This window comes from Oncorhynchus kisutch, linkage group LG16 (assembly GCF_002021735.2).
Source record: "Oncorhynchus kisutch isolate 150728-3 linkage group LG16, Okis_V2, whole genome shotgun sequence".
NCBI lineage: Eukaryota > Metazoa > Chordata > Actinopteri > Salmoniformes > Salmonidae > Oncorhynchus > Oncorhynchus kisutch.
In genome coordinates this window covers 22,886,725-22,910,022 of record NC_034189.2, presented here as the reverse complement: position 1 = coordinate 22,910,022, position 23,298 = coordinate 22,886,725, and the positions used below count along the sequence as shown (strand labels likewise).

Sequence of the window (23,298 nt, the reverse complement as noted above, 5' to 3'; positions counted from 1 at the left end):
CCTTTAACTTTGTATAAAACGTTTTATCTGTTGAAATAAATCATAATTGTATTTATTTTTTGAGAAAATGACTAATATTATGATTATATCGTAATGATATTAACATTATTTCAATGATAGTCAGGCCTAGGTGGGCTATATCTTAGAAAATAACATGAAGATGAGTCTGTCTTATTAGTGATAAGATCCACATAAATATATGCAGGCATAATAACGTAAATATGGTTCCATTTTATTCTAAGTGACACTTAACCAAGTAGCAGGCAACAGTTTTATTGCAGCGTACTTTATCACTTCATAAAGTGGCAGGCCTAGGATACCATTAGAGACCACCTGCCATACCAATTTGTGGATTTCAATGAACCCGCCAGGAAAATACTATTTTGGCCATGTAATTTTAAGTGTAATACCTTTTGACAAAATGTGGTGAAATTGGTCTAGAAGTTCATGAACATTAATTGATGTGGTGAAAACTGGAGGACAGCATTAACTCAATAGCTTGCACAGGTGACATGTGTGCTTAAATTCTGTTTCAGGTCTATGTTATGTACTTTCTAACCATGTTAAATCACATCCTTCTCAAATATCCTGAGAATATCCTTCTCAGAATGTTGGTGTATCTCGTAGTAGTAAAACAGTGTGCATGACTGCGTAGTAGTAAAATAGTGTGCATGACTGCTTAGTAGTAAAATCGTGTGCATGACTGCCTAGCCTCTATCCCTCTCAATCCGGTAGAAAATGTGATGTGATCACGAGGGGATCAGAAATCCTGGCATCCAGTCATGCGCTAATGTGGTATTTAAAGGCTAGAGGTTTATTTGGATGGTGTGTGGGCAATTAGCTGCCTACAAGAGGACACAAGTGCGCACTGAGAGGACACAAGTGCGCACAGAATATAAACTATGAAGTGATGTGGTTTCGAGTAAGGTACTGACTTCTATTAGAGTGTGATTGAAGAAAGAGAATTCGTTGATCCACTGTTCCATTTAGATAACTTTCTGGTGTGCTTATTTTTGCCTATTCATTGCCTATGTGGAAGTACGGTTTGTTGGTGCTTTTCGGCGCCCTGTTTGTGCGCGGGCAGTTTCCGAGGGAATGTGTGACTCTGGAGGGACTTCGGAGTGGTCAGTGTTGTCCATCCCCGTTTGGGGTCGCGAATGACGCCTGCGGGTCCGCCACAGGACGTGGACAGTGTATTTCGATAGCGACAGACGCAAGTCCACACGGCCCCCAGTACACCCACGATGGACGGGATGACCGTGAACGTTGGCCCATCCGCTACTTCAACCGAACCTGCCAGTGCAACGGGAATTTCACCGGTTATGATTGTGGCCGTTGTATGCATGGATTGGCCGGGTTGAACTGTGACCAACCCGTCGCTATCGGTACGTTTTGTTTTATACCACTTTAAAACAAATAATCAAATGTTGCAGTTTAATTTAATTGAAATCACCAGTCCACATATCTGTTGAATAAAATAAGCTATGGTGTAAAGTCCTTAAGTATAAATACTTGAAAGTACTACTTAAGTAGTTTTTGGGGTTATCTGTACTTTACTTTACCAATTATATTTTTGACTACTTTTACTTTAACCTTACTACATTCTTAAAGAAAATAATGTACTTTTTACTCCACACATTTTTCCTGACAGCCAAAAGAACTCGTTACATTTTGAATGCTTATCAGGACAGGAAAATGGTCTAATTCACACACTTATCAAGATAACATCCATGATCATCCCTACTGCCACTGATCTGGCAGACCCACTAAACACATGCTTTGTTTGTTAATTATGTCTGAGTGTTGGAGTGTGCTCCTGGCTATCCTAAATAAATAAAAAATGGTGCCGTCTGGTTTGCTTACTATAAGGAATTTGAAACAATTTATACTTTTACTTTTGATACATAAGTATATTTGAGTAATTATAATTACTTGTTATACTTAAGTATATAATAAAACCAAATACTTTTAGACTTTTACTCAAGTAGTATTTTACTGGTTGACTTTCACTTTTACTTGGAGTCATTTTCTATTAAGGTAACTTTACTTGTACTCAAGTATGACAATTGGGTACTTTTTCCACTACTGAAAATAAGTAAATGATAGCCTATCACAAACAAACCTCTATACACCGCACCAATGCACCGTACTTTACCAGGCTGTTGTCATAGACTAGAAGTAACATAGTAGACGAAAATCCGGGACGCTCAAATTAGTAGGCCTGGATGTATGGTATGGTTGTATATGACAGAAGGTTACTTAAGGCAAAAACGAAAGAAGGATGATGCGAATGTCTAAACCCAAAGTTTGCGTGTTCGAATCTCATCACGGACAACTTTAGCATTTTAGCTAATTATCAAGTTTACAACTACTTACTACCTTTTAGCTACTTGGCAACTACTTAGCATGTTAGCTAACCCATCCCCCAAAATTAACCTTAACCCTTTAACCTAACTCCTACCCCTAACCTTAACCCTTAACCAGGGTGGAAAAATAACAAATGAGCATGCTTTAAAATAAGAAATGTATTAGTCGTAAGAAGTAATGTGGTATATTGCTCAATTCAATTTTATTTCTGTGACCTGAGTCTTTCAACCAATGTATGTTAAAATAAATCATTTAGATACAATAGTAAAAAGTAAAACAGGTAAACAGTTCTACAAATGAACATCAAGAATCAACAAAGTGCCTGCCCTGCCACAAAATGCTGAGTGATACGACTTATTTATTAGTATTAGTTCAGGGCTTTAACGCTGATTTTCTTTTATTAGGAGTACATACATTGATATTTAGGAGTACAACCAAAAATGTAGGTCCACAATACGATTATTTGAGTGTTTTAACGATAAGAAATGACAACTGGAATAAAACATTTTTGGAATGTTCCATGTTCAATCAAGCACAATTTACCCCCAAATATTTCAGTCATTAGGTTTGATAAAAATGTTCAGCTACCCCTTTAAGGGGTGGCCATTACTATGGTAACGGCACTCCCTGTCTGTCAGAGATGATAATCTCATGTCTGCTCTACCAGCATACAGTTGCAGCAAACTCAAAACTAATATTGAAAAACAATTTAGCGTTTGAATAAAGCAATGCAACTAGCCAAGAAACAGGAGGACAAAGTCACACTTTAGTAGCCTTTCAGGTCAATTTGACCAATTTCTACATTTGGGTTGAAAAAAAACGGTTCCCAAATGCTGTGTGCCACGCCAACGTGGCTGGTGAAATAGACATTCTTACCAGCTAATAACAAAATCTACCCATATTTGGCTGGTGATGGGTGTTAATTTCCTAACCTGCCCCTAACCCCTAACGTTAGCCACCTAGCTAACATAGTCACAACATATGTATAGCTAATTCATAACATATTGTACGAATTGTAATACGTAACATATTATATTAATTGTAATTCGTAGCATATCATATGATGATGGAAATACACATATTAATATTATACCAAATGTAACATATCACACTAATTTGAGTCCCAGATTGTCGTTTACCATGTCATTGAGTGAAGGTTGACTTTATGCACTGCCAGTCAACTGGTTGAAAGCCACATTTCTACACAGACTATGGAAAGCATACAATATATATTTTTTGAAAGGACACGAATGTCGTTACATATAGCTGCATTTTATGTTTGATATAATTACATTTTTGCCTCATATTCAGGCAATGGTGTATGCGTAAAGATTAACGGTGACTGCGGATAGGTTACATGCCCAATCATTTCTTAATTTATTTCCACAAAAGAAGGTGCCCATTAACCTATGAAATGTTATTTTTCTCTTTCATTCTTCAGTCCGGAGAAACGTGATGCAGCTAAGTGCGGATCAGAAGCGAGCTTTCGTGACCGCACTAGACCAGGCCAAGCGCACCGTACATCCGGACATTGTGATAGCTACGCGGCGATACCAGGATGTCTTCGGACCCGATGGAAACACCCCGCAGTTTGAGAACATCACCATCTATAATTACTTTGTGTGGACCCACTACTATTCGGTCAGCAAGACCTTCTTGGGGTCCGGCCAGCCAAGCTTTGGCGGAGTTGACTTCTCTCACGAAGGTCCCGGTTTTGTGACCTGGCACAGGTTTCACCTGCTCCAACTTGAGCGCGACATGCAGGTGAGATGGGGTACCAGCAATTACATGCATGTCCCTGCATGTAATATGAACTGAAATAGTAAATAATAATGCAAATAACTACTTTTTTAGTGTGCCTGATATTCAATTGGATATCACAATATAATAGTCCGTTATCTAATGGTATGATGGATTTTCACCACCAGCAAAATCCATTTTAATCTGTAGGCTGGGCCTATTTATTACCCATCAATAGTCATTTCACTTTCCCTATTGTTTGCTTGAATTAGTGCCGCATTAAGCGTGAGGATATCTTTAGAGATGAAGCAATGTTGTACCATAATCAAGCAAGCTTTGCAGAAAATGTGCTTAAGCGTTTACTAGTCTGAGCCTAGATTTCCCATCTAATAGGGCACAAAAGAGCATCTGTTGCCCAAGTTATTTCTTGAATTATGCATTACTAATTGGCATTACTGACAAACGACTGTTTATTGTTTTCAAAGATCTTTATCTTGGATGTCAGTAGGCCAGCTATATTAGGCCTCAGCAATAAAGATAAATCATTATTTCATACAATGGAAAAAGTTGAATCAGGTGCAGCTAAATATTGAGATTGTGATACAGCTGTATGTTGCTGGATTAAAATAATGCAGGCACGATATACTTCTCCATGACCATTTGTAACAATTTTATTTGCAGTTCATTATTGTGGTTTCTAATTGTACAAACTAATGATTGTAATTGTGTGCCCTTTATGTAATTCATTCTAACCCTACTCTCAATTTAGGATATGCTGCAAGACCCTTCCTTTGCCCTGCCCTACTGGAACTTTGCCATTGGTGGAAGCACCTGTGACATCTGCACAGATGACCTATTGGGAGCGAGGAGCAACCTCAATATGAATTCCATCAGCACCAACTCCATCTTCTCCAACTGGAGGGTGATCTGTGAGAGTGTGGAGGACTATGACACACTGGGAACCATCTGCAACAGTAAGCATTCAGTAGTGCGCTTATATCCTTCCAAGTTTTAAAGAAAACACCCTATATGGTGGGTAGAAGATCTAGGATCAGATCACCCTCCTGAAATGTTAAAATGTGTAAAAGTAATTGAAATCATAGAAACATGCTCACAGGGACACCTGTGTCACCATTCCATATTGTGATACTTGTTTGCTATCATTACTATCATTGCTTACGCCCGGTTCAAATGAGCAACAGGACAAAATAGGAATAAGGTGGAATCATATTACACAGACATGTGGCAGGGGCTACAGTCCATTACAGATTACAAAGGAAGACCCAACTGTGATCTGCCCGACGATGCTTCTCTACCAGACAAACTCATTTTTTGCACGCTTTGACAACAACAACACTGTGCCGGGTGTGAGGGCTGTGACCGACCCAGAAGATTGGGTGATCTCGCTCTCCAAGGCCAACGTGAGAAAGGTCTTTAATAAGGTCAACACCCGCAAGGCCGGTGCGGCCCGACGTTATTCCAGGGTGCGTTCGCAGAACAGCTGGCAGGCATATTCACTGTAATTTTCAACTTCTCCTTGTCTCAGTCTGTAATCCTCACATGTTTTAAGATGACCACCATCATTCCTGTCCCCAAGAACTCTAAGGCTTCATGCCACAATGACTACTGCCCTGTAGCACTCACTTCTGTAATCATGAAGTGCTTTGAGAGGCTGATTATGGCATACATTACATTAACTCCACCATCCCATTCACCCTAGACCCACTCCAATTTGCATATCACCCCAACAGATCCATAGATGACGCAATCTCAATTGCTCTCCACCCTCCCCTCCCCTCCCCTGCCCTCACCCACCCGGATAAGTGGAATACCTACAGTATATGTGAGAATGTAGCCTAGTGGTTAGAGCATTGGACTAGTAACCGAAAGGTTGCAAGTTCAAATCCCCGAGCTGACAAGGTACAAAATCTGTCGTTGTTACGGCTTTCTTCGGATCGGACCAAAATGCAGCGTGGCTATTGCAATCCATGTTTATTAAATAAAATAAAGAAACACAAACTTTATAAAAACAATAAACAGAATGTGAAAACCGAAACAGCCCTATCTGGTACAAACACAAAGACAGGAACAATCACCCACAAAATACACAGTGAAACCCCGGCTACCTAAATATGGTTCCCAATCAGAGACAACGAGAATCACCTGACTCTGATTGAGAACCGCCTCAGGCAGCCAAACCTATGCTACACCCCTACTCAGCCGCAATCCCAATGCCTACAAAACCCCAATACGAAACACAACAAAATAAACCCATGTCACACCCTGGCCTGACCAAATATATAACCAAAACACGAAATACTATGACCAAGGCGTGACAGTCGTTCTGCCCCTGAACAGGCAGTTAACCCACTGTTCCTAGGCCGTCATTGAAAATAAGAATTGGTTCTTAACTGACTTGCCTAGTAAAATTTAAAAAATAAACAATTGTTGTTCATCGACTACAGCTCAGTGTTCAACACCATTGTCCCCGCCAAGCTCGTCACCAAGCTTAGGACTCTGGGTCTGAACACCTCTTTCTGCAACTGGATGCTGGACTTCCTGACAGGCCGACTCCAGGTGGTGTGGGTAGGCAACATCACCTCCACCACACTGTACTCCCTGTTCACCGCCAGGCTGTACTCCCTGTTCCCCCACGACTGCATCAAGTATGCTTACAACACAATTGTTTGAAAGGCCTGATCACCGGCGACGATGAGTCAGCCTTCAGGGAGGAGGTCAGAGACCTGGCAGTGGGGTGCCAGAACAACAACCCCTCTCTCAACATCAGTAAGACCAAGGCGCTGATCGTGGACTACCGGAAACGGGTACATCGACGGGTCTGCAGTGGACCAGGTCGAGAGCTTCAAGTTCCTCCATATCCAAATCACTAAAGACTTACAATGGTCCAAACACGCTCGCCTCTTCCCCTCAGGAGGTTGAAAAAGTTTGGCAAGGACCCTCAAATCCTCAAAGTGTTCTACAACTGTACCATTGAGAGAATCTTGACTGGCTGCATCACTGCCTGGTATGGCAATAGCACCACCCTCAATCGAATAGCGCTACAGTACTGTACATCATTGGGGCCGAGCTCCCTGACATCCAGGACATCTATATCAGGCAGTGTGATAGGAAGGCCCGGAAAATCGTTAAAGACTCCAACCACCCAAGCCAAAGACTATTCTCTCTGCTTACACACGGCAAGCAGTACCGGTGCATCAAGTCTGACACAAACTTGCTCTTGAACAACTTCTATCCCCAAGCAATTAGACTGATAAATAGCTAACAAAATAGCTACACGGACTGAGTAAACCTTGTGTCTTTATTAACCTTTTATGTACATTTTTGCACTCTCTATGCATACTCACAGAGCCCTACACACTCACACACACACTCCATCATCTGCTCACTCACACATAATATTAACATACATTTATACTGACTCTACACACACACACCCACTCACATACAAGCTTCTGCTACTCTGCTCATCTTATATCCTGATGCATAGTCACCTTACACCTATACATATCTACCTCCATCACACCAGTATCCCAGCACATTGTAAATATGGAACTTGAACTGTATATATTATGTTTACTTTCTTATTGTGTTCTTCATATTTCTTCTTTATTGTGTGGTCTTCCGAGTATTACAATGTTATTGATTATTGCGTTGATGGGTTTTGAGTTTTCAAGAAATGCATTTCACTGTACTTGTGAATGTGACAGTAAAACTTGAAACTAGGGTTTCAAAGCGGAGGGGGCCTTGGACCTTCTTCTCCAATAGGGTGATTCCTGGAAGGAAGGTTGGAAGTAGGAAGAAAGGAAAGAAGGAAGAAAGAATGGAAGGAAGACTGAAAGAAAGGAGCATCTAAATAGTATTTAAACTGGGCCCGGGTGTGTCCTTTAGCACTTGCAAACTTCCCAAGCCTATTTAATATCGCCTCTATTAGCCCAGGTTACTGAGACCCCTCTTAACCCGCTCCTCTCTCCCCCCCAGACACTGAGACCACCCCCATCAGGAGGAACCCAGCAGGTAACGTGGCCCGCCCCATGGTGCAGCGTCTCCCTGAGCCCCAGGATGTTGCAGACTGCCTGCAGGTGAACACCTTTGACACCCCTCCCTACTACTCCACCTCCTCAGAGAGCTTCAGGAACACCATCGAGGGTGAGTGGCTATTGCTGGTCTACACCAATAGATGCAGTGATTCACATTGATGCACCTACACCTACACATACTGTACATATGCTTACAACCCTCAACTGAACATTGAGGGTTGTTGTGAATGCTGACATACACAACCGTCTTAGCCAACAGAGAAAGAGGCAAATCTGTCACTCCGTGAGCTTTACATCTCCGGGAAGGTGTGATGTCGCTGATGTACTCCAGCCAAAATGCTATGGGCGAGTTTCACATCCATTAAGCATGATTTCCTGTATTTAATCTCAAACTACTGTGTTGTGTGCGCAGGCTATAGTGCCCCCCAGGGAAACTATGACCCTGTGGTACGGAGCCTTCACAACCTGGCCCACCTGTTTCTGAATGGAACAGGCGGACAGACCCACCTTTCGCCTAACGACCCCATCTTCGTGCTGCTCCACACTTTCACCGATGCCATCTTTGACGAGTGGCTCAGGAGGCACGCCCCAGGTAATAGATCCCATCCTACGACTGATGTCATGTTCAAGACCTGATCATTGTCTTCCTGTGCTAGTATCTTTGTCTATGCTTGCTTGTCTGAAAATATGATGCTCTTCCATCCTTTTGCCAACTAATCTACACTGAGTGTAGAAAACATTAAGAACATCTTCCTAATATTGAGTTGCAGCCCCCCCCCCCCCCCCCCCTTTAGACCTCAGAACAGCCTCAATTCGTCGGGGCATGGAGTCTACAATGTGTCGAAAACATTCCACATTTATGCTGGCCCATGTTGACTCCAATGCTTCCCACAGTTGTGTCAAGTTGGCTTGATGTTCTTTGGGTGGTGGACCATTCTTGATACACACCGTAAACTGTTGAGCATGAAAACCCCAGCAGCTTTGCATTTCTTAACACAAACTGGTGCACCTGGCACCTACTACCATACCCTGTTCAAAGGCACTTCAATATTTTGTCTTGCCCATTCACCTTCTGAATTGCACACTTACACAATCCATGCCTCAATTGTCTCAAGGCTTAAAAATCCTTCTTTAACTGGTCTCCTCCCCTTCATTTACACGGATTGAAGTGAATTTGAAGTGAAGTGACATCAATAAGGGATCATAGCTTTCACCTGGATTCACCTGGAAAGTCTATGTCATAGAAAGAGCAGGATTTCCTAATGTTTTGTGTACTCACTGTATGTGTTTGTTGAATATGCTGTATTTTACAGGTTGCTTTTTACCTCGTAGTTACTTCTAAATGACATGGTAAAATTGTAATAACACATCAATTACATGATTACTTTGTAAACTAAGATTCATAATACACACACCACTATGCAACATTTGTTTAGCTCTGGGAGGCTTTTTTTGTTGTATGTCAGGGCCATTTGTTCAGAAGCTGACTCTTAGCTGATATATTTTGCAGATTCTGCAGTCTATCCTTCAGAGAATGCCCCCATTGGTCACAACAGGGGGTACAACATGGTTCCCTTCTGGCCTCCAGTGACCAACGCTGAGATGTTTCTTACAGCCCCTGAGAACCTTGGCTACTCCTACGAGGCCGAATGGCCAGGTGTGTATTGTCAAGATAACTACAGGCTGAATGGCCAGATGTGTATTGCCAATATAAATACATGCTGAATGGCCAGATGTGTATTGCCAATATAAATACAGGCTGGATGGCCAGATGTGTATTGCCAATATAAATACAGGCTGGGTGGCCAGATGTGTATTGTCAATATAAATTCATTATGGATATTTGTCTTATCTACTATGTATATAACAATGTGGTCCACGTGTTAAACAGTACCAGACAAAAGTTTGGACACCTCCAGGATGGTCCACCATTCCAGGATTTTTCTTTATTTGTACTATTTCCTACATTGTAGAAAACATCAAAAGTATCAAACAACATATATGGAATCATGTAGTAACCAAAAAAGTGTAAAACAATATTTTATATTTGCGATTCTTAAAAGTAGCCACCCTTTGCCTTGATGACAATTTTTTTTGTTAATGCGTTTGAGCCAATCAGTTGTGTTGCAAGGTAGGGGTGGTATACAGAAGATAGTCCTATTTGGTAAAATACTAAGTCCATATTATGGCAAGAACAGCTCAAAGAGAAACGACAGTTCATCATTACTTTAAGACATGAAGGTCAATCAATGCGGACATTTCAAGAACTTTGAAAGTTTCTTCAAGTGCAGCGGCAAAAACCATCAAGCGCTATGATGAAACTGGCTCTCATGATGACTGCCACAGGAAAGGAAGACCCAGAGTTACCTCTGCTGCAGAGGATAAGTTCATTAGAGTTACCAGCCTCAGAAATTGCAGCCCAAATACATGCTTCACAGAGTTCAAGAAACAGACACATCAACATCAACTTTTCAGAGGAGACTATGTGAATCAGGCCTTCAGGGTGAATTGCTGCAAATAAACCACTACTAAAGGACACCGATAGGAAGAAGAGACTTGCTTGGGCCAAGAAAAGTGAGCAATGGACATTATAGCGGTGGAAATCTATCCTTTGGTCCAAATGGGATATTTTTGGTTCCAACCGCCGTGTCTTTGTGAGACGCAGATTAGGTGAACGGATGATCTCTGCATGTGTGGTTCCCAACTTGAAGCATGAAGGAAGAGGTGTGATGGTGTGGGGGTGCTTTGCTGGTGACACTGATTTATTTAGAATTCAAGGCACACTTAACCAGCATGGCTACCACAGCATTCTACACGACACACCATCCCATCTGGTTTGTGCTTAGTGGGACAGTTGTTTGTTTTTCAACAGGACAATGACCCAACACACCCCCAGGCTGTGTAAGGGCTATTTGATCAAGAAGGAGAGTGATGGAGTGCTGCATCAGATGACCTGGCCAGCACAATCACCCGACCTCAACTCAATTGAGATGGTTTGGGATGAGTTGGACCGCAGAGTGAAGGAAAAGCAGCCAACAAGTGCTCAGCATATGTGGGAACTCTTTCAAAACTGTTGGAAAAGCATTCTAGGTGAAGCTGATTGTGAGAATGCCAAGAATGTCTAAAGCTGTCATCAAGGCAAAAGGGGGCTACTTTGAAGAATCTAAAATATAAAATATATTTAGATTTGTTTAACACTTTTTGGTTACTACATGATTCCATATGTGTTATTTCATAGTTTTGATGTCTTCACTATTATTCTACAATGTAGAAAATAGTACAAATAAAGAAAAACCCTTAAATGAGTAGGTGTGTCCAAAATTTTGACTGGTACATATATATATATATATTTTTTTACCACAGTTAGAGTCCATCTGTCTGTCTGTGTGTGACTCTTTGCTAGTGTCACATTCCATACAATTACAAATGTAACTGTTATAAATCTTGTCTCCTCACTATAGCTGCTCCTTTCACTTTGACCGAGATCATCACCATTGCCATGGTGGCGGCCCTGGTCATCGTGGCTGTAATCTTTGCTGCCACCACATGTGTTGTGCGCGCCCGCTCCTACAGCAAACTGGAGGGCCGCCAGCCCCTGCTGGGTGAACAGTACCAACGCTATGACGACGACAAAAGCCAATCCGTGGTCTGAGCTGAATGTGAAACTACAGGGTCATGCTCATTAGGGCACAGCAGAAAATGTGTAGTCGTTCCCTGTTTTTGTCCGTTTTCTTTTGTTTATTGACTAATGAACTTGATTTAGGCTTAGCTGAGTGTCACATATTTACATACTTTTGTATTGTTTGCAGTAATGTAATTAGATTACAAATTCCATGTTTTTATAATTTCAAATGCCGTTTAATATGCGTCACAAACTATATTCCGGGAGTGGTCAAATGTTGGCAATGGAGGGTGGCAGTGTGGGTAGAATTAGGTGCGTTAATGCTGGTCGGGAACAAAAACCTGCACACAGCGGCCCGTCCTCTCATGGCCAAGTTTGACCACAACTGCTGTAGTCCATAAAATGGAATCTAATTGACTGTATTACTCATAATATGGAATCTAATCGACCCTGTCACTCATTCTACTATTACTATTATGGAATGCTTTGACCTGTATAACTATAGATTCTGAGGATAACAATGATTTTCTGTAAATGTGTAAACATATTTCATTTTATTTGAATCATTTTGGTTCAAAATGGAACATTTTTAATTCCATTGAAAATATGAGTTGATTAAAGAAAATAAAAGATTAAGAATTGTTCTTGTATTATTATAATTTCTGCAACACATGTGGAGTGTAATGTCATAATTCATACATAAGCACTCTCCTTAAATATAATTTAAAGAATAGAAAAACAACAGGGTCACATCTAAAAAGTTGAATAGCCTAGTTTCACACTCTGGTGTAAGTAAATGTAAATGTCCATGAATTGCCACAAGGTGGTAGAAGTGAAGTTGAATACAACTTGAACAGAGTAGTGAGGGAGAGGACAGTGTCAATCAAGGCTAAATGTGTTGCTTTGAATACATATATGATCATTAATTAGATTTACATTAACATTTTACTCAGTTAGCAGACGCTGTTATGCAGAGTGACTTACAGTAGTGAGTGCAGACATTTTAATACTTTTTTCGTAGATCAAGCTTAGGTTAATTAGTTTGCTTTTAAAATATAGCTTTTAAACTGTATTGATTTTATTATGCTAGTATAATAAAACTGTAGCCTAATAACGATGTAGCCTACAACTATGCAAATAGGCTACAGGCCTATTGGTTTGAATTGAAATACAATCAGCACGAAAGACCGCTTACTGTAACCTATTTGCTAGCATAAAATGTAAACTTAGTCGTTTGTATGATTGAACTGATGATTAGTAAATTACTGTAGGTTACCATATGGATGTATTTTGTGCACAATTAACCAAAACATATGCTGTGACAGTTGCCTTACGATTACAGCAAACAGGCGTGGTTTCAAAGTCCCACCTGTCTGGGTTCATAAGCTCCATATGGGTGTCTCTGTGGCTGTTATCCAACTGTGCTGTTCGACTATTGTTTCAGTGGACACGACTGACACCGGCGGACGGGACTTCCAAAACGACAATTTTCACGGATGAGTGTAGTGGCTTTGCAGTAGGCATCATAACGGGATATGTATCTATTTTGTTGTGGATTGCACACTATATTTTGAATTGGTGAGAATAATCGGATGGGGCAACTTTGTTTTTGAATTACTTTTCTCTGCAACTGTGTGCCTATAGATATATAGAAGTCGCTTTCAACCTCGGATCACAGACCATCCTAAAACATTCATAGACGCATACGGATAAGAAGGCTTTTCGAAAGTTTAAAACCATCAAGGCTATGACCTTTTATTTTCTTTGAACGTGAAGTCAGCGCGAGTCCTCAAGCCACTGAACCCTATAATTTGCTCTCTCGGTTGTTCCTATTGCACATTTTGAAAAACGTAGCATATATATATAATTTTTTTTTTCGTTTATAGGCCTAGTCTTACTGTAATTCTACAATGGACGGGGAACACGTCTTACGCGATTTTAAAGATATTGAGACAAAGTTGGGTCGCAAAGTTCCTGAAAGTCTCATTCGTTCCCTTGCAGGAGGAAATAATCATCATGACAAACATGAGGATACAAAATTGGCGACACCGAAAAACCAGTCGAACTCTGCTGATTTGAAACGACTGGAGAGCAAGATGTTATTTTTGAGACAGGAAATGGTAAGTGATTTTCCCAAAGATGCGTCTATATTTACAAATATATTTAATTCAGTCTGTCCCTGTCGGTTTGGATCAGTGAGTTGCTTCATATCACAGGAGGTTGGTGGCACCTTAATTGAGGAGGACTGGCTCGTGGTAATGGCTGGAGCGGAATTAGTGGAATGGTTTCAAACACATCAAACATATTTTTCATGTGCCATTCCATTGGCTCCTTTCCAGCATTTATTATGAAACATCCTCCCCTCACCAGCCTCCTGTGCTTCATACAGTAAGCCTTTGATAACGTTTTTTGACAACCAAAGCAGACATCCAAAACCGGTACTGTTGCAATTCGACCAGGCTTTTTCAAGTCAGTTCACTGCATTTTCAAAACCTTTCTTTATATTCAGTGATGCATTTGCATTAAGTGCAATTTACACCAGTCCCCCAGTGTCTGGTCTGGAACGTGAAGTATCTGCTAATCGGCTACTGCATAGCAACCAATGATATATATAAACCCTGGATTTCGGATGATATGTGTTGGCCATTGAGAGGCTTTGAACCCCTTGTCAGCCATATTGGCACTCCCCAGTAGGAGCAGTCCTCCATAGGAATGAATGAAATTAAACAGTATTTCAATTAAAGACTAAATTAACATGTATTTAAGCATTTTGTCGGTGTAGTGGAGAGAGTAACATTAGTCATCTAAAATAATTCTACTTTAAGGACATTTGTTAAAATATATTATTTCATTTTTTATTTGTATGTTTAGCGCACATAATATGCATTAAGGTGTCTGTAATAAAACAAATTAGGCAAAAACAAATGTAGAATGTAAATGCATTTCTATAGCTTCCAAAATATTTTTAACACCGGTGAGGGAGTGCCAAGATGGAGGCATGGTGGCTTCAACACAGCACTCCCAATTAGTCATCTAGTGTGTATATAAATTATTGGTTGCAACGGAGTGGTGCCAAAAGCGCTGGTCTTCCTAGAAAGAATATGTAAATTAGGATCGCTAGAAAGGTGGGGGGAAAAAATATATATAAATAAATAAATAATAGATGGCCACTTTGGGCTCAAAAATTAGTTTATTATGATCAAGTTCTATCCTCGCAGTGAATTATTTCACAACAAATCAAGATATTTAATGAAATAGTGATCCATTATACTACTACAGGTGACGTCACACAGGACCATGTGCTGACACAGATCAGTCACATTCATTGCACGTGCAGCTAAGGGTCTGCATCTAGCAGCTCTAATATTTTTTTTTAATTTTTATCTAGCAGCTCTAAGCAGGATGAAAATGACTACATCAACCATGATCCTTTGCTAGTTACAGCCACCTTTGCAAATGTTTGCCATTCAACAATATGGCGTGCTTCAAATTCAAATTACTACCGGTTTTCATGCGCCATCGTGAGTTTTCCAGAGGAATACGTGTATTTGTCAGGGCTTTCACTGTCTACTGGTTTTAATGTATATGAATTTATCCAAGCTAACAAAAGAGCTTTTAGCTGCAGTAGTCTGGTTGTTGTCCAAGGTTATTGCAGCTGTTTGCTTTAGGCAATATTGAACGTTCACTGACCTGTGATATCTTAACTCAGCATGTTATGCAATAACTTCCAGACGCCTGATGGCAATCCAACTTTATTGCCCTTGTGTTCATAGGCTATACTTTTGTCGTCTCAGAAGTTTATGGATTACTTATAATTGTGATCGCATGTTAGCCCATTCATAGATGCTAACTACCTTTAGCACCTTTTGACAGTAGTATCTTCTGGCTGGGGGAGATTTGTTAAAGAGCCCTGACACTTGCTATAAATGTTAACACGCATCGCTTGCGGTACGGTTCTGGAAACATAAGGAACATATCTTTCATATCAGCAGGAAATATATATATATACAGTGCATTCGAAAAGTATTCAGACCCCTTCCCCTTTTTCCACATTTTGTTACGTTACAGCCTTATTTAAAATGCATGAAATAAAAAATGTTCCTCATCAATCGACACACTACCCCATAATGACAAATGTAAACAGGTTTTTAGAAATATTGGCAAATGTATTAAAAATAAAAAACAGAAATACCTTATTTACATAAGTATTCAAACCCTTTGTAATGAGACTTAAAAAAATTGAGCTCACGTGCTGCATCCTGTTTTCATTGATCATCCTTGAGATGTTTCTACAACTTGAATGGAGTCCACCAGTGGTAAATTCAAATGATTGGACATGATTTGGAAAGGCACACACCTGTCTATAGGCACACACCTGTCTTACCCAAGAAGGCTCAACGCTGTAATCACTGCCAAAGGTGCTTCAACAAAGTACTGAGTAAAGGGTCTTATGTAAATGTGATATACATCAGTTTTCTTTTGCTAAAATTGATTAAAACCTATTTTTGCTTTGTCATTATGGGTAATTGTGTGTAGATTGATGAGAAAAGTGATATTTTAATCAATTTTAGAATAAGGCTGTAACATAACATTATGTGGAAAAAGTCAAAGATTCTGAATACTTTCTAATTGCACTGTAAGACAACAAGAGTACTCTGCTGTGTTCCCACCCTACTATAGTGAATGCCCCATTTGGGCCCTCTAAGGCTTTTGTGCTGTTGTCACCTCTTACAATCTCAATTTATTCTTTAATCCAATCAGGCTGCTTTTCTCCAGGGTAAGCCTACACTAAACACAGACCTTATATGAAGCTGTCCCACATGAAAAAATGAATGGTAAATAAAACCGATTGGAACCTTTTCCGGGGTTTATGACTCATATGGTGGTACTCAACCAGTTGTCTGTATCCATGTAAATCTTGTGTATTCCTCAACAAATATTGCATTAAAATGATGTATATTGTTATAACATAGGGATTCAAAAAAAAAAATGAAAAAAAAATTGCCTATAGCCCCATTTTAGACAAAAGCCCAGAACAATGAAACTTGTTTTAAGCGAAGTTCAGAAAATATCTTAAACTTAACGCTTGTAAGTATTGTTGGAGGGTGGCTAAATCAATAAAGTTTAATGACTAACAAACTAAAAAAGCAAGCAGCAGTAAATCACATTAGCTAAACCTATCTTGTGATTCAATACCCCATTCGAACCAACTTTAATTGACACTGCTAATACTGTTGTAAAATTCCACACTGCTCCAGCTCAACATGTGTGCGCACATAGAGGACGGGTTATATCAGCAAAGCAAACACTGGCAGAATTATGAGCTAAACGGGGCCTGTCACGATCCACTCCCAAGAAAGGGCTTTTTTTTTTATAAAGCCAGTTGTTCGGGAACATTGTATCAGACATCAGGCATAATGCTTTTTGACTGCTGCCACTAACTATCCATTGGCGTAAATGGCTGGCTATTTGTCGCTGGTAGCCTGGGAGAATCTTTCAGAATGAGACCATAGACAACCTCCCCCCACCCCGACTCTATGGGGATTGTCATGCTGCGGTGGTAAATCAATGGTGGTACTGTATAGGCATCTGGGCGAGAATGTCCTTCTATGCAGTCACAGGCCACTACTGTTACATGCCAAGGATGGAAGGATTTCCTGTGGCATCCTGTTCTGTTTGTCTTTGTCTACATGTCATTTCCAAAGAGTAGAGTGGTGTCTTTACTATCCCCCAGGGGCAATTTGCTTTTCACCATTACCAAAAGACATGCTGGTGTTGGCATCTCACAAAAATGGAATAGGAAAGCAATATATTTAAAAAAATATATATATATATTGTAGGCCTACTTGTTGGAAGTGTGTTATTGTGTGACTTTATAATACATGTGGGTTTCAAGTTGTCCAGATTCTAGTCCAAATCTATAATGATAAAGGCCTTAAATGTATCCTTCTCACACCAAACGCAGGCCCACCTCCGTGCCATCGATGTCAAGCTGATGCAGCAGCTAATGTCCATCAACGACGGCATCGAATCCATCAAATGGGTGATGGAGGACAAGGAGGGCCTAGCCAGTCGTGAAAGCAGCCTGACAGGCAGCCTGTACAGCCTATTGGACAGCCAAGATGACACCTCTTCACGCGGCAGCTTCACCAGTCTGCACGACGGACACAGCGATGGATTGGATGGGATATCCGTGGGCAGTTATCTGGATACGTTGGATGAGTTAGCCGAAGACCTTTCGGAACACACTTCTCTGACGGACCTTGATCTATTCTCTGATAAACCTGTTATAGAGGACGAGACTTTCAGCAAGCCAACAATGCGACTCAGAGTGGACTCCGATGAGTACTACTGCTTTGGATAGCTCTGCGTGGCTATGAGGCTAATACAAACGCAGACAAAGACCAGAGGGTTATTTTTGCCTAGCGTTGTCAAGATTTCAAATTCATATCAAATCAAATACAGTTGGCATGGTAACTTTGATAACATTTTTAAATTATGAACTAGGACTTCAACTGGTTGAAATTTGAGTAGTTTAGAAATGTTTCATAAGGTGGCTTGTTCATTGAGTTACTGTGTGAAATATAGAACATGGATTTGTTCCCTTGATGACCTACATTCTTTTCCTGCTGCTAAGTGTTCTACAGTGATGTCACAGTGACATTTAAGTGGTTTTACAAAGGGCAACTATTCACAGTTGTGCTATTTTGTATCTTAAAACCAAATTCCTTTTTGTCTAATGCATGTACACCTCACTAAACCTTAGCTACTTGTCCCTTCACAAAAACAAGTAAGGATGAGCTTTAAACATAATTAGGGATTGAATTGTCATACTGATAGGAGGTTAAAGGTGCAATTTGTAAGTTATCTGTCCCAACAAGAAGAACTGCAACCACAATCAACCTAAAACAAATACAAAATAATGCTAAGTAGTGCACCCTCTTCCTCCTCATTCTTGGTGGTTGCTTGCAGTGCTCTCCAGGAGCGTTGGAGTCCACTTTTTTTTAACAGAAAATTGAACTTACGAATTGCACCTTCTTAATAATAATTTAGCTATTTGTTTTATTTTTATTGACACAGCTCACTTGGCAAAAGTTAGATTAATTTTTCACAATTTTCTTTCAGTGCACACTGACTGTACTCTGAAGAATCTGATACCTCAGTGTCTTGTTTCCCTTTTCACTTAGATACCATGTCTTTGGTTAGCCATTCATCCATCAGAACTAAGGTAATGTAGTATATAAGGAATTAGTGGTAATTTGGAGCATTAGCGGTTCCATGCTAAGACATCGTCTGGAGTGGTTTAGTGGGGCAAAAATACTACATTTCCTTCAGGCTATAGCATCCAAGTGCAATTTGAAATAAAAAATAGATTTTGACAGCTATGTGCTTACATGCTAAACATTGGACAGGTACTTTGCTCTTTCTTAATTTTTTTATTTAGACTGCAGTCAACATTGCCATGCCCAGGTCAACAATTTATTTTTGTTTTGTTTTACCACAAGAGATTAATTGCAAAGAAGTTCCAAAGCGGAAATCTTGAAGTTCACAACACTTAATTAATTGAATTACTAGATGGTATTTTTTTGGTTACGTTTAATAACTTAATTTTTGAGCTAGTCAACACTTTAATGACTGGTAACTGACAAAGTTAAGTACAAAAGTAAGGCCATTCATTTCTGTACAAAGATGATTTTGCTTTAAATTCCACTTTCTGTGTCTTCACATGACCTGTGTGTGTTGTGCCCTTCATGTTGCCTACTTTTTTAACATTGTAACTTATTGTTTTTATTGGTGTTGAAAAGTCTGTTGGGGAAAATAATATATTGTGATTTTCTTCATTCTCAGTTTCTGTGTACTGTTTAATCTACATACACACACACACACACACACACACTGGTTCGCATGATTGCCAGCTAATAGTCTGTTTGTGGTAACATGCAATTAGTGGAGAGAAATTGACTCCATTTTGGATTATTTAGTAAGACCACAGAAGCGCTCATATGCACATTTTTATGCTGAGACAGTCTTGCTCCATTTTTGTCAGACTAGTGAAGTTCCAACGTGGTAGTTTGAAATATGTACAATGGAAAATTGTGCTCAGTTTGGGCTAGATTCTATCAGATTCGCACTAGCTGACACCCGTAGGTATAGTGGTTGCTTTTACGTGTCGGAGGTGGAACTGTGTTAGAGCTACAAGCCTCTCCCAGCATTATACCTAAAGCTTTGCTGCACGCAATCGCATTAAGAGAAATCCCATGCAGCCTTGTTTACAAGTTTAAACTCTGGAATGTGAGACATAATCTACACCTCGATTAGGCTGATATAAATCCCCCTTATTTCGTTGAATGATTTTCAATTTGAGCATCATTATTTCTATATAGTCTACTCTTTATCATTCTAAACTTCTAATGCAAGTGGGGTGGGTGTGGCTTTGTAACAATGATCACAAGAGCAGCTGCTCACCGATTGGATAGCTCCAACACAGGAACACCTCCGACACCGTCAAAACATCAACAATAGCTGTATGCTATTGCCGGTTAACGCTTGATCTGATTAAATCTAGGCCTTACTTGGAAAAAACACAAAGCAAAGAGGGCTATTACATCTTCTCAATTCATTAAATTAAAGTACATTTTCTTTTTTAAAACATTTGAACTATTAGTGGAAGGAAACCCATTTTGGATTACACTCTAGATTGACATGACTTAACTTCTCATGGACGAGGCATCACGTTACTATACATAAACCTTGGGAGTATTCATCACAAAATATTATAGCCGGATTATGTAAATCAAAACAAATGTACGCCAGAGAGAAGACGGAAACAGAAAAGGAATGCTAACCACAGTGCTTTTTTTATGTCCATTTTAATTATTCTCACTGGCTTGTTGCTTTTCCACAGGGATAAGTGCATTTCAAGACTGGAAAGCAGAGGCCCTTGTGGTACAATGAGCAGCCCCAGGACATTCCTCTCCAGTACTCTATTTAACTCTGCATACTATGACACTTCTCCCTTTATTTTAGCATAAATGACAAACTACAATGCAAGCCATTGTAGTCACATATGCCTCTGAGTCATAGATGATTCTGAGGATGGTTAGCATGCTAAATAAATACAAATACCCTTGCACGGGGCATGATAACGTTTCCTGGTTCAAATGACATGTTTTCCTTAGCATTGAAGGTGCAGAGACTCACCATATAAACTGAAATAGGAAATTGTTATTAATCACTGCATACGGATTGGGATGAAAGTGTATGAATTACATTATATCTCAGTCAATACCACAAGGATTTGTATTGATTTAGCTGCAGTAAAGTAAATGCCTTGTGTACTAAATTGTTGGGTGTCAAACGTATTGGTCACATACTGTTTATCACTTAATATAGCTCTTTCATCTTTTTCAGCCTCACACCTTATTGTCTGAAACCACACTGTACTTGCGTTAAGAAAGGGTCAAATTGAGAATACTGTTGATTCCCCTAACTAACTAATTTTCCAACTAATTTCCTTAGCTAATATACCTTTCAAACCAAGACGTTTTTCCACCAACTTTGGCATCCCACCAGCTTTTTGTCAACTTTTCTTTAAATCTGAAAGGTATTGCAGACAACAAAGCCTGTAGTCATGACTGCGGTAATGTCAACCCCTCAGCATAAACATCACCTTTCATTTTACCATCTTTGGCATGCATTAAACCATGAACATTCTTCTGTTGTTGTCAGACATCAAACTTGTCCTTTTCATTATGAAAAAGCATAAACAAAATGGCAGTCTGCATGACATCGCAGCAAGCTGGTCCAAATAGCAAAATCACATGCTATTTTTTTTGCACAAAAAGACCCAATAAAATTACCAGAACCTATCTGACAACAGTTTGACTTTAACTGTAGCCAACTTTTTATTCACCATAAGAGGAATAAATGACACATTGACTGCTTGTTTTGTCGTAGAATTTTAGCAATCAGAAAATGGCAGAGTGATTTAGTGCATCTTTAAAGGTCTCTTGATCAGTTGTGGCAATCAATGGCGATTTAAAAGATGAATGCTGACAAGATTGTGGTAAAAAAATCTCTAAGGGGACTAATTATGCCCAATAATCTTTTCAGGCAACACACCAAATATCCTATGTGAATTAGGTATAATTCACCTTCTTAGTGCCTTTGGCACACTTAAGCCACCTGTCAAGACTAAACAAAGCCAAAATAACCACCCCAGAAAGCCAGAAAGCCTTGAATGACAGTGTTGAATGACAGTGTGACTTCTGGTTGACTATCTTGCATTAAAACAGATATCATTTGCTCATCATTTCCTGTCGAACAAGCTTAACTGTGTCGCCATTGGCAAATCTTTGACAATCCCCTTCAGGAAAAATAAATGACTAGACCTATTGGCCCATAAAGTAATTGGAAGATTTCAATAAACAAGAACAGGTTGATTTGCTAATAACCCTTCTATGTGTTGGATTTTCTGAGAAAAGGGACAGGGTATAATACCCATGTACAGTCATTGCTATTTTTTCTTTCCAAGACGAAGATTAAAGGCTTACTTTCTCTCCATGTGCTCATATTCCTTAAGCACCTTTGTGACAAAATATTCTGAAGCTCTCTCTTTTACGTAAACATTCACCAAGTCAAGTCTCTCTTTAAATACTGACTCAGCTAAACATCGTCTTGGTTGCTCATGTAAACAATGCAAAGACAGAGGGCTTTCTTTGACACAGAGTGGGGCGTGGCAGTTTATATACAGTTTGTTAATTAAGTATACACCTTCAGCAGAGGCACGCCAACCCAATGAATCACAAGGGACATATGCCCCTTCTATTTGAGCAAAAACTTAATGTGAACAGAAAAGTTGATGTCAAAGAAAGGCATATCTTACTTGGTATATTGTGTTCGAACCTTGAGCTAAGAACGACTGAAAAGTGCAGAACCTTTTTTCTTGGCACCTCTGCTCTGTAATCTTGAGTATTTTGTTCTATCAATAATGTGTTATTCAGCTCAAACTGTAGGCCAGAGTTCTTAAAGAACCACATTATAACTAGCCAGGAGGTTGAATAGACTATCTTAATAATCATCTCCCTTCAGTGCTGTCATGTCATGACTGTTGTATTATGTACTGTTTTTCCTCTTCATGCCATACAATGGTATGATTACCATGCGGTCAGTCAGATCGCAGATAAGTTAGTATTGTTTTGGATGCTACAAGTCATAAATCGGACCTGTTTGGCAAAGAATCATTCCGTATTCATTTTGTTAAGGCTTTGGTAAGGCCACTTTTTCTGGGATATCCTAACTTAGATCACTAATATTGTGCAAAGCTGTCATCAAGGCAAAGGGTGGTTATTTGAAGAATTTCAAATATAAAATAGATTTTTCTATTTGTTTAACACTTTTTTGATTACTACATGATTCCATATGTGTTATTTCATAGTTTTGATGTCTTCATTATTATTCTATAATATATTAAATAGTATGTAATAAAGCAAAACCCTTGAATGAGTGGGT

The 23,298-nt window shown here is 39.6% G+C and overlaps 2 protein-coding genes across 2 annotated transcripts; both read left to right on the top strand.

Annotated features, from left to right (window-relative positions):
• Positions 1-824: 824 nt before the first annotated feature.
• Positions 825-12,431, top strand: LOC109906843 (5,6-dihydroxyindole-2-carboxylic acid oxidase-like). Its single transcript, XM_031792033.1, has 7 exons — positions 825-1,385; positions 3,809-4,131; positions 4,877-5,081; positions 8,107-8,274; positions 8,578-8,757; positions 9,676-9,822; positions 11,627-12,431. The coding sequence occupies exons 1-7, from the start codon at positions 1,031-1,033 to the stop codon at positions 11,815-11,817; spliced, it is 1,569 nt and encodes a 522-aa protein (XP_031647893.1). The 5' UTR covers positions 825-1,030; the 3' UTR covers positions 11,818-12,431.
• A 694-nt stretch (positions 12,432-13,125) lies between these two features.
• Positions 13,126-19,629, top strand: LOC109906507 (leucine rich adaptor protein 1-like). Its single transcript, XM_020504228.2, has 2 exons — positions 13,126-13,907; positions 17,753-19,629. Exons 1-2 carry the CDS (start codon positions 13,698-13,700, stop codon positions 18,149-18,151), a joined length of 609 nt encoding a protein of 202 aa, XP_020359817.1. The 5' UTR covers positions 13,126-13,697; the 3' UTR covers positions 18,152-19,629.
• Positions 19,630-23,298: the final 3,669 nt, after the last annotated feature.

Bases quoted from the DNA above. Each gene is read 5' to 3' on its own strand.
- LOC109906843 (XM_031792033.1), top strand. From the start codon at position 1,031: ATGTGGAAGTACGGTTTGTTGGTGCTTTTCGGCGCCCTGTTTGTGCGC. The intron at 1,386-3,808 runs GTACGTTTTGTT...TTCATTCTTCAG, and splicing joins TGACCAACCCGTCGCTATCG to TCCGGAGAAACGTGATGCAG. The intron at 4,132-4,876 runs GTGAGATGGGGT...CTCTCAATTTAG, and splicing joins AACTTGAGCGCGACATGCAG to GATATGCTGCAAGACCCTTC.
- LOC109906507 (XM_020504228.2), top strand. From the start codon at position 13,698: ATGGACGGGGAACACGTCTTACGCGATTTTAAAGATATTGAGACAAAG. The intron at 13,908-17,752 runs GTAAGTGATTTT...CACCAAACGCAG, and splicing joins TATTTTTGAGACAGGAAATG to GCCCACCTCCGTGCCATCGA.